This window comes from Mixophyes fleayi, chromosome 4, assembly GCF_038048845.1.
Source record: "Mixophyes fleayi isolate aMixFle1 chromosome 4, aMixFle1.hap1, whole genome shotgun sequence".
NCBI lineage: Eukaryota > Metazoa > Chordata > Amphibia > Anura > Limnodynastidae > Mixophyes > Mixophyes fleayi.
In genome coordinates, this window is record NC_134405.1 from 210,325,957 (window position 1) to 210,338,976 (window position 13,020).

General features: G+C 38.7%; 1 protein-coding gene across 1 annotated transcript in view; it reads left to right on the forward strand.

Moving 5' to 3' along the window:
• The window catches only part of UTP20 (UTP20 small subunit processome component), a 128,256-nt gene that overhangs the window by 59,200 nt on the left and 56,036 nt on the right, over positions 1–13,020 (forward strand). The window contains exons 23-27 of the mRNA XM_075209252.1: positions 8,520–8,610; positions 9,320–9,405; positions 10,084–10,209; positions 10,573–10,739; positions 12,725–12,933. Of these exons, the coding sequence (XP_075065353.1) occupies positions 8,520–8,610; positions 9,320–9,405; positions 10,084–10,209; positions 10,573–10,739; positions 12,725–12,933 (679 nt within the window). The remainder of the gene's footprint in view (positions 1–8,519; positions 8,611–9,319; positions 9,406–10,083; positions 10,210–10,572; positions 10,740–12,724; positions 12,934–13,020) is intronic.

A 13,020-nucleotide genomic window follows, 5' to 3' on the forward strand; every position in this document is an offset into this window, starting at 1 on the left:
TTTTTTTTTTTATGTCAGCGACACCAGGCCATGATGTTTACGTGTTCAATAGGTTCATATTTTCTGTTAATCTAAGGTCATGGTACCACATTCCGGGTCAGGCCTAGCCTTACAGGGGTACTTTATAGTTTATGTACAGTGGCTGTCAGGTAAACATCCATAGGTCTGGTGGGCATCTCCCGTACATGGAAGTTTTTTTTATTGCAACCAACACTTAGCTTATAGCTAGACGTTTTCATCCAGAATATTATACTTGCAGCCTCAGCAAGCAGCAGGGTTGCATTATTGAGTTCGCAGGTGGTCACTTTAGACCTTCCCAGGTCTTCGCTTATTCTACCACACGAGAAGTGTTGGCTTTTGCCTTATCTTCTAGAATGGAACATTTCGTATCTTCCTACCGAAGAACACGCTCGTCTCTCTTCTACACAGTGCCAAAATGTTCCTGGCAGAATTTCCTTTCAGTAACATGAGTTTATGTTTTAAAAAATAGGATACCAAGGTTCTAGTGAATCATTGGCACTCCTCATCGGAACATCTCCCATGTCTCAACAGGGAGATTCTCATCAAGGGAAGCTACCTTCCTTGTTTTGGACGGCCATAGCATCCCTCTGCCCTGATCCACTGGTTTACCTTTCGGGTGGTGCTTAGCCACACTGATTTTTGAGTGGGTCAGTTGTCCTTCTTGTGCAGGGGGTCAGAAAACCTGTAGAGATTTGGTCTCATAGTGCAGGGCTGTTGTATATTTTTAGCACTTCTGGAATATCCATATCCTAATTGCAGGATAGGGGTCGACCTGAGTATGGTCGGAGGGGTGTGCTTTGTGCCATACTATGGGCCAAGTTAGTCCAACGTATGTTTATGGAGGGCCAAATGCTTTAGCAATCGGTCATTTACCAGATAAAGTGGGTCACTCCAGGATGAATACCTTTGTGCCTTCCTGGTTAGGTCATAGGGCTCACCGAGAGGGAGCCCAGGTTCCTTTGACATGTTAACCTGTTTTGTCTGTCGGTTCTCAATCTAATGACCCTGAAGTGGATTTGTCCATAGCCAAGTCGGGTTTCCCTAGAACTTAGGGAGTGTACATGTTATTTACAGGTCCCATTTCCTCGTGGGTGTTCAAGAGTTTCTAGGAGGGGGCGCATCCCAACTTGTCTGGTGGTCCGCCGTGTGTCTCGCAAAGCAGTGTTCTCCTGGTTTAGGGGACTAGCGTTGACGTCCCTCTTTTTCCGGTTCCAGAACGGCCTCATCTTGCAGTTCGGCTCTTTTTGATTTCCATCATCTAGTTTTACGCAGTGGCGTCGGGCGCCCAACATTTACGGCCAGAGAGCCCTTACAGGGAAATGGTTGCTACCTCAAATACAGCCGTAGAGCTTCTTCAGCTGTTACTTTGGGCTTGAAACTATATTTGGTTGGTGTAAATTCCTTGAGTTTTACACGTCCCACTCAGGAATCTTTAAAGGGTTTTCTTTTCTAGCTGGCTCCGATTCGGGTCTCAGCCTTACTCCCTTCAGCGGCAGTTCCCGTGGCTCTCCGGTTAGCTCAATGGAAGGTTGTCTTGCTTAAAGGGTTTCTTCAGGCTTAGCCCACCTTTGGTTGGTCACATATTTCCAGGGAGTCTAATTCTTGTCATCAGGGGCTTGCTTTGGCCTCCGGTGACTCTCTGAATTATTTAAGATGTTAACTGGTATGAGTGCTCTCTTGTATATATGACGGCCTTACATTGTCAGTTTTCTATACGAGTGCTTCCTCAGATATCGCTGAGTTTGTTAAGCCGTTTAGTTCATTGTATAAGTACTCCCTGGTATATCTCTGAATGGTTTAAGCACTGTATCAGTGCTTCCTTAGATATAGCTGATTGGCTTAAGCTGTTGAATCAGTGTATATAGTGATCTTTTGGATATCACTGAGTGGATTGAGTTGTTAGCTCAATGCAGGCTGCTCCCTTGGATATCACATCTCGTAGGGGTTCCAGGGCAAGAGTGTTTATGGCTCTTCCTCATTTTATTTCCCAAAAGCTTAGTGGCGCGTTGTACGAGGCATTATTGGTTCTGTCGTTTAGTGCCTGCATACCACTAACACAGGGATTGCGGTATAATATTCTTGTGCCTCTTCTTTGTGTGTAACGTTTCTCCAACGGAAGATAGTTTGTGCTCTTATTCGCACAGTTCCTGTTTAGGAATTTTATGCCCTTTAGCCTCTCTAGCGCTAAAAAGCGTAGGGGGCGGGGCAGGGTCTAGGTGGTCTCTTGCCACTGCATCACGACCAACATTCTGTCTGTACCCTTCTGCAGGTTCCAGTGACTTTTACAGTGCACTCTCCAGGAGGGTTGCAGCTTTTTGTACGGCACAACAGCGTCATTCAATGGCGCAGTTGTACAGAGTGGCAGAGTCTGTTTCTGCTGCATGTTGTTTTTTTTGTTGCATGCCTTTGCATTCACAAATGCAGGGTTTTGACCACAAAATATTGCGCACAGCGGTTCCAGAGCATTCCCGCCCTTGGACGCAGCTTTGGTAGCTCCCCAAGGTAACGCAGTGTCCCCCAGTGGTAGGACAGAGAAAAGAGGATTTTTACTCACCGTAAAATCAGTTTCTCTTACTACACTGGGGGACACTGCGCGCCCTCCCTTTCTCTGAAAGTAGTGCTGTCTTTGGTGTTGCTTTCTAAATTGCTTTTTCTCTCTTCCTAGCTTGGTTATACAAAACTAAAGTCAGCTACAGAGGAGGGGCATAGTGGGGGTAGGAGTCAGGGGAACAAACAAGTTTATAAGTGCCTAACTCCAGTCCCACCTACTATACCCCAATGTAACGCAGTGTCCCCCAGTGTAGTAAGAGAAACTAATTTTACGGTGAGTAAAAATCCTCTTTTTTTTTTTTTTTTTTAAATTGCTTTATTTTCCTTAAGGAATAATTATGTCTAGTAGTGGACAAAATCTGAGACTGTTGTATATAAAATTGGGTAAATAAGAAACCTACTGTAAAAGCACAATTCACTTTGTGCCCTTGATTTGGCGGCTGCTGGTGTAGTTACATGTGTATATTTTGCCCTTATTGTACAAAGTAGTTAGAATGTGCAACAAAAGCCGTATGTCAGCTGTTCAGTTACTCTATTTTCACACTTTACTCCTTGACCTCACAACCTTATTAAGTTAAAACTTTTTTTTCTAGAGTTAATGATCTTACTGAGTTACAGTTTCTGAAACTGCATGTTGGCATTTTCTGTGTGAGCAGTTCTTGTTTTTTCTGGGTTTCAGTGGTTGTGGTGTATAGTAAATCCGTACTTTATAGTATCAAGCTAATTTGCCACTTAAGAGATGCGAAAACAGATGTTTCCACATCTTTTAAGTTTAGTTGTTACATGCCTAAAGGAGATTTCTGTGAAATCTCCTCTGCTTAGGCTAATACTGTGCAGCATCATAGTTCCCATAGGTTAATATGGGGACTGCAATGTCCTGCATTGCATAAAGCTTTGATAAGCTTCACATTGCGCAGAAAGGTAACGCCATTTCCTTTGGAATTCTGCTGAAGCCTCTCTGCTTTGCAGAATCCGATACAGTGAAAGTGCTGTGTGCGTGCAGTAAACAGAAAAAAGTGTTTGCAGCAGAGTGGTCACTTCATCGGGTCTCCAAGAGTAGCCCCGGCATGGCGCATTTAAGCGGTGCATAAATATGCATCACTGCGATGTGCAGTGATGCATATTTAGCTGCACTGCATCTTATGATTAGAGATGCTCACTGACCCCCGTGAAGTGGTTTTGGATCTGGATTAGCTTCGTGTTTTGGTTTTGGCAAAACCGTCCTCGTGTGTTTTAGTTTTGGATCTGTATTTTTTTGAAAATATGCTAAAATCACACAATTTTGCTCTTTTTTGGCTCCTACATTATTATTAACCTCAATAACACTAATTTCAAGTCATTTGCAGTCAATTTTGACCACCTCACAGGTCACAATATTATTTTCATACACTTTCACACAAATATTGCAGCAGTTCTTGCCAGTGATAAGAAGACCATTGTCATGTCTAGGCATAAGACCAAAAAATCCACCTCTTATGTGTGGAATTATATTTACCTAAATTCTGACAAGAGTTGTTTAGCCATTTGTAGCATTGTAAAGCCACAGTCAGTAGAGGTAGGGACCTTAACCATCTATGATCCTCATCCATGTTACGCCATTTGAAGCGAGTTCATGGAAAGCTCTTGGGAAAATCAGAAACTTGTGCTAAAAACTAACAGCATGCAGTCCAGCATCAGCTACCTCCCTTCTCTCATCTAGATCCCAGCACCTGCAATCTACCCCCCCCAACACCTTCAGCATCAATATTCTCACAAGTGATGGGAGTTAGTTCTGCATCCAAGTTGCTAAGACTAGATGACTCCTCCACTAACAATGATTCCTCTGAAGAATAATTGAGCGTTAGTCCCGCTGCTGTTGGGGGTGGATCTTCAACCCAGAAGTAGACTACTAGTAGTTTACAATGATTGACTGTTAAACAATCCTTTTGCAAGAGGAAGAAAGTATGAAAGCTGTCACCCAGTCGCAAAGCGGATCACAGATGTCATGGCGACTGTTAGTGTTAGATCAGCGTCCAATATCCACTATTAATGCAGCTGGTTTTAGACAGTTACTTGAGGTCTTGAGTCCCCGCTACCAAATTCCATCATGACACCATTTTACTAGAAAGCTATTGCTCACCTCTACCAGAAGGTTCGTAAAAATGTAATTATTGGGCTACAAAATGCCATTCTACCCACTGTACACTTAACCACAGATATGGGGACAAGAGGAACGAGGCAAATGAAAGATTATATGGCTGTGACAGCCCACTGGGTCGGTGATTCGTCTTCACCAACAGAAACAGCAGCAGCATGTACCCAAGAACGTCACATTTTTCTGAGGCAGGCTACTCTGTGTATCATCTGCTTCACTAAGAGGCATATTATTATTATTGTAGATTTGTAAGGCACCACAGTGCTCCACAGCGCCGTACAGTAGGGAAGACAAGGACATACATAAAACAGGACATACGTAAAACAAGAACAGGCAAGGCAGACAAAAATGAATGGAGACATGAAAACAAAGGGTATGGAGGACCCTGCTCATTACAGAGCTTACATTCTAAAGGGAAGAGGGCACAGCTGAAACAAGAGGAGCGAGTGTGGCTCAGTAGAGATTGGGATAGTTGTGAGGGTGCAGTAGTGTGTATAGTGTTATTGAGGTTAAGGTCACCTCTAAAAAAGAAATGGGTTTTCAAAGAGCATCTAAAGATTTGAAGGCTGTGGGAAAGTCTGATTGAGCATGGTAGTGAATTCCATAAGTGGGGAGCAGCACGGGAGAAGTTTTGAAGGCGGGAGTGAGAGGTGGTCATCAGACTCGAGAAGGCGCAGGCCAGAGGTAATACCGCTGACAATCTGTTTGAAAAACTAAGGGATGTCATTGCAACATGGCTAATCCTGCTTGGACTCTCCTGAGGATTTGTGATTTCTGATAACACCACCAATATTGTTAGATCATTACAGCGGGTGGGGGCGGGGGGGGGATTCCATCACATTTCCTGCTTTGCTCACACAATCAACTTGGTGGTACAGAACTTTTTAAAAAATGACAATGACATACAGTAGATGCTGTCTGTGTCCCGAAATATTTGGGGTCATTTTTGGAATTGTGCAACAGCATGTAGGAGACTGCAGCATGTAACAGCTGCAAGAAGAATAGAGGGGGAATGTACTTTAGTCCAGCAAAGTAGTCACCTGTGAAGAGCGTGCAGATACGGTTAGCTTGAGTCAAGTGATTGCCCTAATTAGACTTTTTGAGAAGCAGCTAGAGAAATTGAAGGAGGAAATGAAACAAAGCAAATCCGCTAACTTTATTGTAATTGTAGATTAAGTAGTTAATTCGCTTCACCAGGATCCAAGAGTTATCAACATTTTGTAATGATGTCTCCTCCTTCAGTTTCTCTGGCAACTGCTTCTAGGAAAAAACTAAACTTTCCCAAGACACCCAGTGGTGATGCACATGAGTCAGCACAACATTTTGACATTTGGGCTGGTCTAAAAGAATTGCCCCAAAATCATGATAGCTCTGCCATAAAATGAACTACAAATTTCATGAAGAAGGCCATTATCGGCAATTACATCAAAGTACACAGACTTCTGTAATGGTGGATTCCAGCAGGGATGAATTAGTATTGTTTGAGGAAGATGTACACAATGATGAGGGTGAATATGATGACAGTGTAGATTGCAGGTGCTGAAATCTAGCTAAGAGGAGGGAGCTACTTGATGCTGTTATGCTTGGTAATATGTTAGGTAGAATGACATCTTGGAAATTTTATGTTTTTCTACAGTAAACTTTCACCTTTTTTAGGGAGGTTTTTTTTTCCCTTTAAAGAGGTACATGATTTTTATTTACTTTTTTTTGTTTCCCTGACTTAAAACCACTCTGCACTTGAATATTGGCTTCAGCACATGAGGTAGTATCATCATGACTGAGACTGGAGAGTGACAACAACAATGTCGCCACTCCTGTTTCTGTATGAGCTATGGCACAGTACAATGTCACTGGAGATTTTTAAGAACACTGACAGCCCTATTACAATTTCTGATTCCACACTGAACCCTGCCACCTCTCCTGTTTCTGAGTGAGCTATGGTACAGTAAGCCAGCCAGCTCTATAATTTTTATTTCAGCAATTACAGTGAGCAATGGAGCACTCCTCTTTGTGTGTTACCTATATAACTCAGAAATTGACTGCAGAATTACACCAACCCTGACACCACTAGTATTTGTATTTTTCTGCAGTAAGAATTAGCAATGAAGCTCTCCTGAATGTCACTGTAGACTTTGTTGAATACTGCTACCCCCTCCTCTTTCAATTCTATCTATTTGGCTGACCAAGTGCTCTACACAGTGTGCTACCCCTTCTGTGTCTCTCTTTCAAATGGCGCTAGATCGTCTTGGAGGGTGGTATTTATAGATTTCAAAACGCTTGAGTTCCGACGACGTAACAATGACATTTTGCCTCGTTTTCGATCCCGATAAAGCGCGAAAGTACCCTGTACCCCTAAGTTCGGGTGTGTTCGGTTCTCAAGGAACCGGTCCTGAGCATCTCTACTTATGGTGCTTAGACACCTTAGTATGTTGTGGTGGTTGCATTTTCAGGACATAAATGATGGTGTAGTAAAACACAGAACTAATGAGTAAATAACATTATGTATTTATATTAATAGGGTATGTGATACATCTTTTTGTTTTGTAAATTTGGAATGTGGGCTGATGTGTCTAAATACCTGCATCCTCTATTAGTGTGCATTCATTTACATGCCCAGTAGATGCCCATCAGAGCATGCCCAGTAGATGCCCAGCAGTTTTCCTCCCAGTCCTGGCTGTTATGTAGATCGATCAATTGCTGCACTTATTGAGCGGATGGAAATTAGGAGCCGAAGATGAAAATATTCCGATGTTTTGCTTTGAATAGTACTAAAAGGTGAACAGTGTTGTTGCTAGTGGGCTGTAGAGTGGACACAGTTCTCTATTTGTGGTAAACTGTTTCCTGTTTTATTATAAAGTGGAATTTTTTTATAAGAAGTCATCAGGTTGGTCATTGCAGTTTTAATGGAGAACTTTACCTTATAGTCTTATTCACTTTAGCAGCCCACCACCATCCTACAACCATTAATATTTTATGCCAGGGGCTCCTACTGTTCCAAAATTATTCACCTCTTTAATTACATGTAATAGTATATTTTCCTGTGCTGACAATACAACTTTATTGTGATTTACATTTATGTCTGGACATTAAATAATTTGGTCATTTTAGTTGAGTAATTCTCGATTCACAGAAGTGGATAGCAATTCCATAAAAAAACTCAATTGAGTTAAAAAAAAACTTTTTTAATTTTCCATTTAAAGACTGCCCAATGCTAACCAGTTTCTGAGGAATACACCATTTACAAGCGGTAAACATAATGAAATTCAGCTGTATAGTTTGATTATCCTATATGAATTCACCATTGTTAAGGACTATAGTCACATGACCAAATGCTGCTAGAAGAAACCTTTTTGTTTCAGTGCTTTTTATGGAAACCATCTACTGACAGAACTGCCTTGTGGCATTTTTACATTGTCACACACTACTCCCAAGTTATTTAAAAAAAAATAAAAATAAATGAAAATGGATTAAATTATTAACAAAAGCCTAAACATTTCAATCGAAATATAGGTCAGATATCATCCCTCCATATTTTTATTGTAATTTCATAATCGCTGCTAAATTATTGTAATCTATCCAGCCCAATAAAATGAAACACAGGCATTAGCTCAACGTTCATGTCCAGCACAATTTCTAATTCATAGCAAGTATTTTGTTAGTCTGGTGTCCCTTGTTGAAAAAAGAAAAATCTGCATGATGTCACTGCGTTTAATAAAAAAAATATAAATAAAAAATGTGATGTGTAAAATATTATTTGGATTTAATGAAGTACTAAATCATATTTTTAAAACTGACTTTTTGTTTTTCTTTGAAGGCAGCTTATAACGCATTTGACAGTTTTTTCCAAGTTTTCAAATCCACGGGCTTTGTACCTGGAACCCAAGTTACAAGAGCTCTATACTCAGGTAATCATTGTGGTCACAAAGCATGGTATACATGTGTGCTAATTGAAATTGTGTGTTTTTTAAGAATAAAATGTGTGCCTCTTTTCTAAAAATGCATCTCATGCAATGTTTAGCCCCTGCCACACCCCAGTTACCCTATATACATTGCTGTAATGTTTTGAAGGTATGTACTGTAATGATTAAAGTGTGACTTTATTATCCATACTACTGTTTATCTTAAAATATATAACTAAACAGCCCCATAAACTTAATAATTTTGTAGCCCTGCTGTTCTCTAGTTTAATGACTTTGTACCATGTAATGTACATAACATCACATTGCTTGTTTATTGAGCATGTGTTCAAGTTCTCTATTATTGCAAAGTCAATAATATTTGAATATAAGATTGTATATTAACATTTACTTTAAATTATTAAGAGTAGAATAAATGCATATGGTAATTGTGTATTATGGATAAAGAAATTATGGTGATATCTGGATAATTATCCATGTATGCTTGGTTAATTGCAAAATATTTCTATACAAGGACTAGGGCTGTGTGTTCTGTGGCTTTACAATTAAATAGTATTTTGGAGTTTTATGCATCAATTCAAACTTAACAATGCAGTTCCCACTGAACCTTTTTACCTATAATTACATATGACCAACTTGTATATGCAAAATGCAAGTATTTTGATGCTGTAGGATACATTTTTGTTTCCCTCTCCAGTTGTTGTGTCATCAAGATCAGAACGTGCAGAAAGTTGCCTTGGATTGTGTGCTGAGCTACAGACACCCAAATGTCCTACCCTACAAGTAATCTCATTGTTTTGTTCTTGTTGTTAGTAATGGGAAATATTAAATCAAAACAATTTGTCCAAATTGCTTACTTAGTTTGATTGCTTTGATACCATAAAGGATTATATTAAAACCTAAGACCAAACTGGTAAATTTTATATGTTTATTTTAGGAAATGCAATATAAAATGTAAGAAATGCTGTGTTTATGTTCATTTGCTTCCTTATTTCTTAATTTATTATTTTGAAAACAATATTTTATTAAAAAAGCTATTGGTAATGCCAATCAAGTGTTCTAGTTTTTCATGTTAACTTGGTCATTGACTTGTGAATTTCCATTTAATTTTATCTCACCATATAGGAGTAATGTAAGAAAAGGGTTTCTCTGCCAAATACATTTTTTTAAATAAACAATCCTCATATATTTTTATGTGCATTATTGCACTTTGAAAATGTTTATTGTGCATTAAAGAATAATGTGGCATAGACTAGAGAAGCTTGAAGGCCAGGTTCTTGAATTGCTATACCACAGAAAAGGTCTCATCATACTGTAGCAGGAAAACTGCTGTTTATTAATACCCATAAGATTTTTGTGTCCTTTTAAGAAAATAACAGTTAGCAATGCTTTGTGATTTTTGTTTCGTTTTAAAATTCATTAGAATTTTTTACTGATATTTTTGTTTTGAACATTTTACAGGGAAAATTTACAAAGATTGCTGGAAGATAAAAGCTTTAAGGAGGAAATTGTCCGTTTCAGTATTTCAGAAGAAAATGCAATAGTAAAGTCCATCCATAGACCAGACCTAATGCCTGTTCTGATGAGGTATTTATGTACAGAGTGTAACCATAATGATTTAATTGACATGTTGGGTGTGAAAAGCTCAGGAGTAATTTAATGAAAGAGAAAGATAATGCATGGAATAAACTTCTTATAGAGACACTATAGGAGGAAACGCACATTGGCACACAGATGAATCACTGGGTGTTTTCTTCTGCAGTCACTTTATGAAAAGAGCGTTGGTGACTGACGATCTGTTCTCAAAACAATAATCTGCTTTTAGTTTCTCATTCTTAGTAAAGTTGAATCTAAGAGCATGATAGTTTTAATATTTTTATTATTATTTATAATCATATGTACCTAAAAGAATACACATTGATGTTTTTGTATTTTTTCTCTTCCTCAAAGAATATTATATGGCCGCATGAGAAGCAAAACTGGTAGCAAAACACAGGGCAGGTCAGCTGCTGGAACCAGAATGTCAATTGTTCTTCGATTCCTTGCTGGCTCACAGTCTGAAGAGATCCGCATGTTCCTAGATCTTTTGTACGAGCCAGTGAGACATCTGAAAGATGGTAAAGTAGCATTAACAGCAAACAGGCCTTACTGTATCTCTATTTTTAGAATGCACATCTGATAATTAAAAGGGGCTTATCCTCTGTTAAATCCATCACAAGCTTTTATTTTTAGTTCCAAAAGTTTATATTAAGATGTAATAATATCAAAGATAACTTAGGCTACACACTCCTTTATTTGCTTATTAGTAATAAGCCAAGAAAACGTGATTCCTTTATGCCCCAGTTCGCCTGGTAGCACACTCAAGTTGATAGCTCAACTCAAAAGCAGTGTAGGGTTGTCTGTATATGTGTCCTTGGTTGGCTTCCTGTATACCTTACAACTCTCCTGCTGTGGAGTTACCGAGGATGTTGGCCTGGTAGAGAGCATAATGCATAGACAGTGTTCTATTAAATGTATGTAAGGGTTGCAGGGGATTTATTAAATCGTGCCATGCACATTAGGTCCAATAAGTGATACTAAGTATATTTTGAAACTAGTGACATTAAAGAAACATTTCTAAATTAAACTTCTTTGCATATCTATACTTGGGTGTAAGCTCCTTTCAATTATGAGATCTGTTGGCTCCTATTATTATATTCCAAAATAGTTAATCTGTTTTAATATAATATTGTTCTTCTTAACTTTATTCATCTCATAGTTCATTTTGGTTTATCTAACACTTCAACTGAATGCTAGCAGACTCTTTAAAATCAACATCTTGTTGGTACCATTGATTGGTACCAACAAGATGTTTGTACCAATCAATGGTACCAACCATGTAAATCAACCATTGATTTACATGGAATTTATTTGTTTTCTGTCTTCAAAGTGCTAAATTGCTAGTTTTATTCCATATCTTGACAAGTGAGGTTTTTTTTTTTTATCAAATCTTCAAAAATGTGTTTTTAATGTTAATTGATAGTGGGGGTGGGCAACAGATGGCAGGTGGCATTTTGACTAATTTAAATGACCCTTTTGCTCTTTTGTTTTGTGTGTCAAATAACCACCACACACAACCTTTGCTACAAGTTAACCAATAATCAGATGGGGCGATATATTCATGATTGAGCATAGCTAAAGCATAGCTTGGAAATTAGTCAGAAGATGACTTTACAGTCCTCTGCCAACAATATTAAACGGCTCCTATCAGGTTGCTCAGTTTAATGGAATAATCAGATCTTTCTAGTTTGTTCATCGGTCTTGTCACTTAACTTTAAGGCACGTATCCAGATCCGTCACTTTTTTGGATGTAAGTAGTATTTTACGGATGCAACAGTACTTTTTTTTTTTTTATTCGTTTTTCATCTTGCTCATTCTTATGTCCCAAGTTTTGAGGTGGGTAGAGATAAAACACTGTTAACAGCATTAGACACTGCACCATGTGGTATAGAGGATCCTCCAGGATCTTCAATAAAACTTTTCTCCCCTCTGCTCTATATCATTCTGCAGGGAAGTTCTTGATTTCGGCATTGCATTAATTTGCGACAGATCACATCTATCATTAAATGAATGAGTGCAAATTGTCAGAAAATCTGGTGCATCAAAGATACAACTAGCTGCTATATACTCATTGTTACAAACTAAAATGACAGTCAGATGCTATTGTAGTTAGTTCAACAATACTTAATATGTTACATAAGTCGCTAGTGTAGCATAGCCCTAAGTGTGAAAAGAAGCTGTATTGAGTGTCCATACAGTCTTCTGATTCTGTGAAAATGCAATATGTGGCAACATGTGAGTACAGAATTCAAGTTTCCCACCATTCCAAAGGCTTGTACATTGTATAGTACAATTGTTATCGCTCTAGCTCCCCTCTGTGATTATTTAAAGTGCTGTTATGATCTTTTGGTATTCCAGAAAATGAAAGAGATTGCAACTGTCTTATTATTAAGTAAATTCCTATCACTCTTGTGTTACCAATATGAATATAGTTTGTGTGTGGGTATTTTTTTTTTTTTTTTTAAAGCTAGTCTGATATCTAATGTTTTTTTTTACCTCACAGGCGGCTGTCTTGCTGTTGTGCAACAGTGTGTAGAACAGGTAGACCTTTCTAAAGTGCTACCTCTAGGACGTCAACACAGCTTACTCAATAGTCTGGAAGTTGTTTTGAAAAATCTGGGTCATCTGATCAGCCCTTACTTACCTGAGATGCTCCAGATTTTACTCTGCATGACTGCTGCCGTGTCTCATGTTCTTGAGCAGAAAGAAAAGGTAATGAGCTGGTATCTTAGTTTTCAGTCTTCAATAAATCCTGTTTTTTAATGCCACAATTATTGCCAATGCTGTGGAACTTATTTA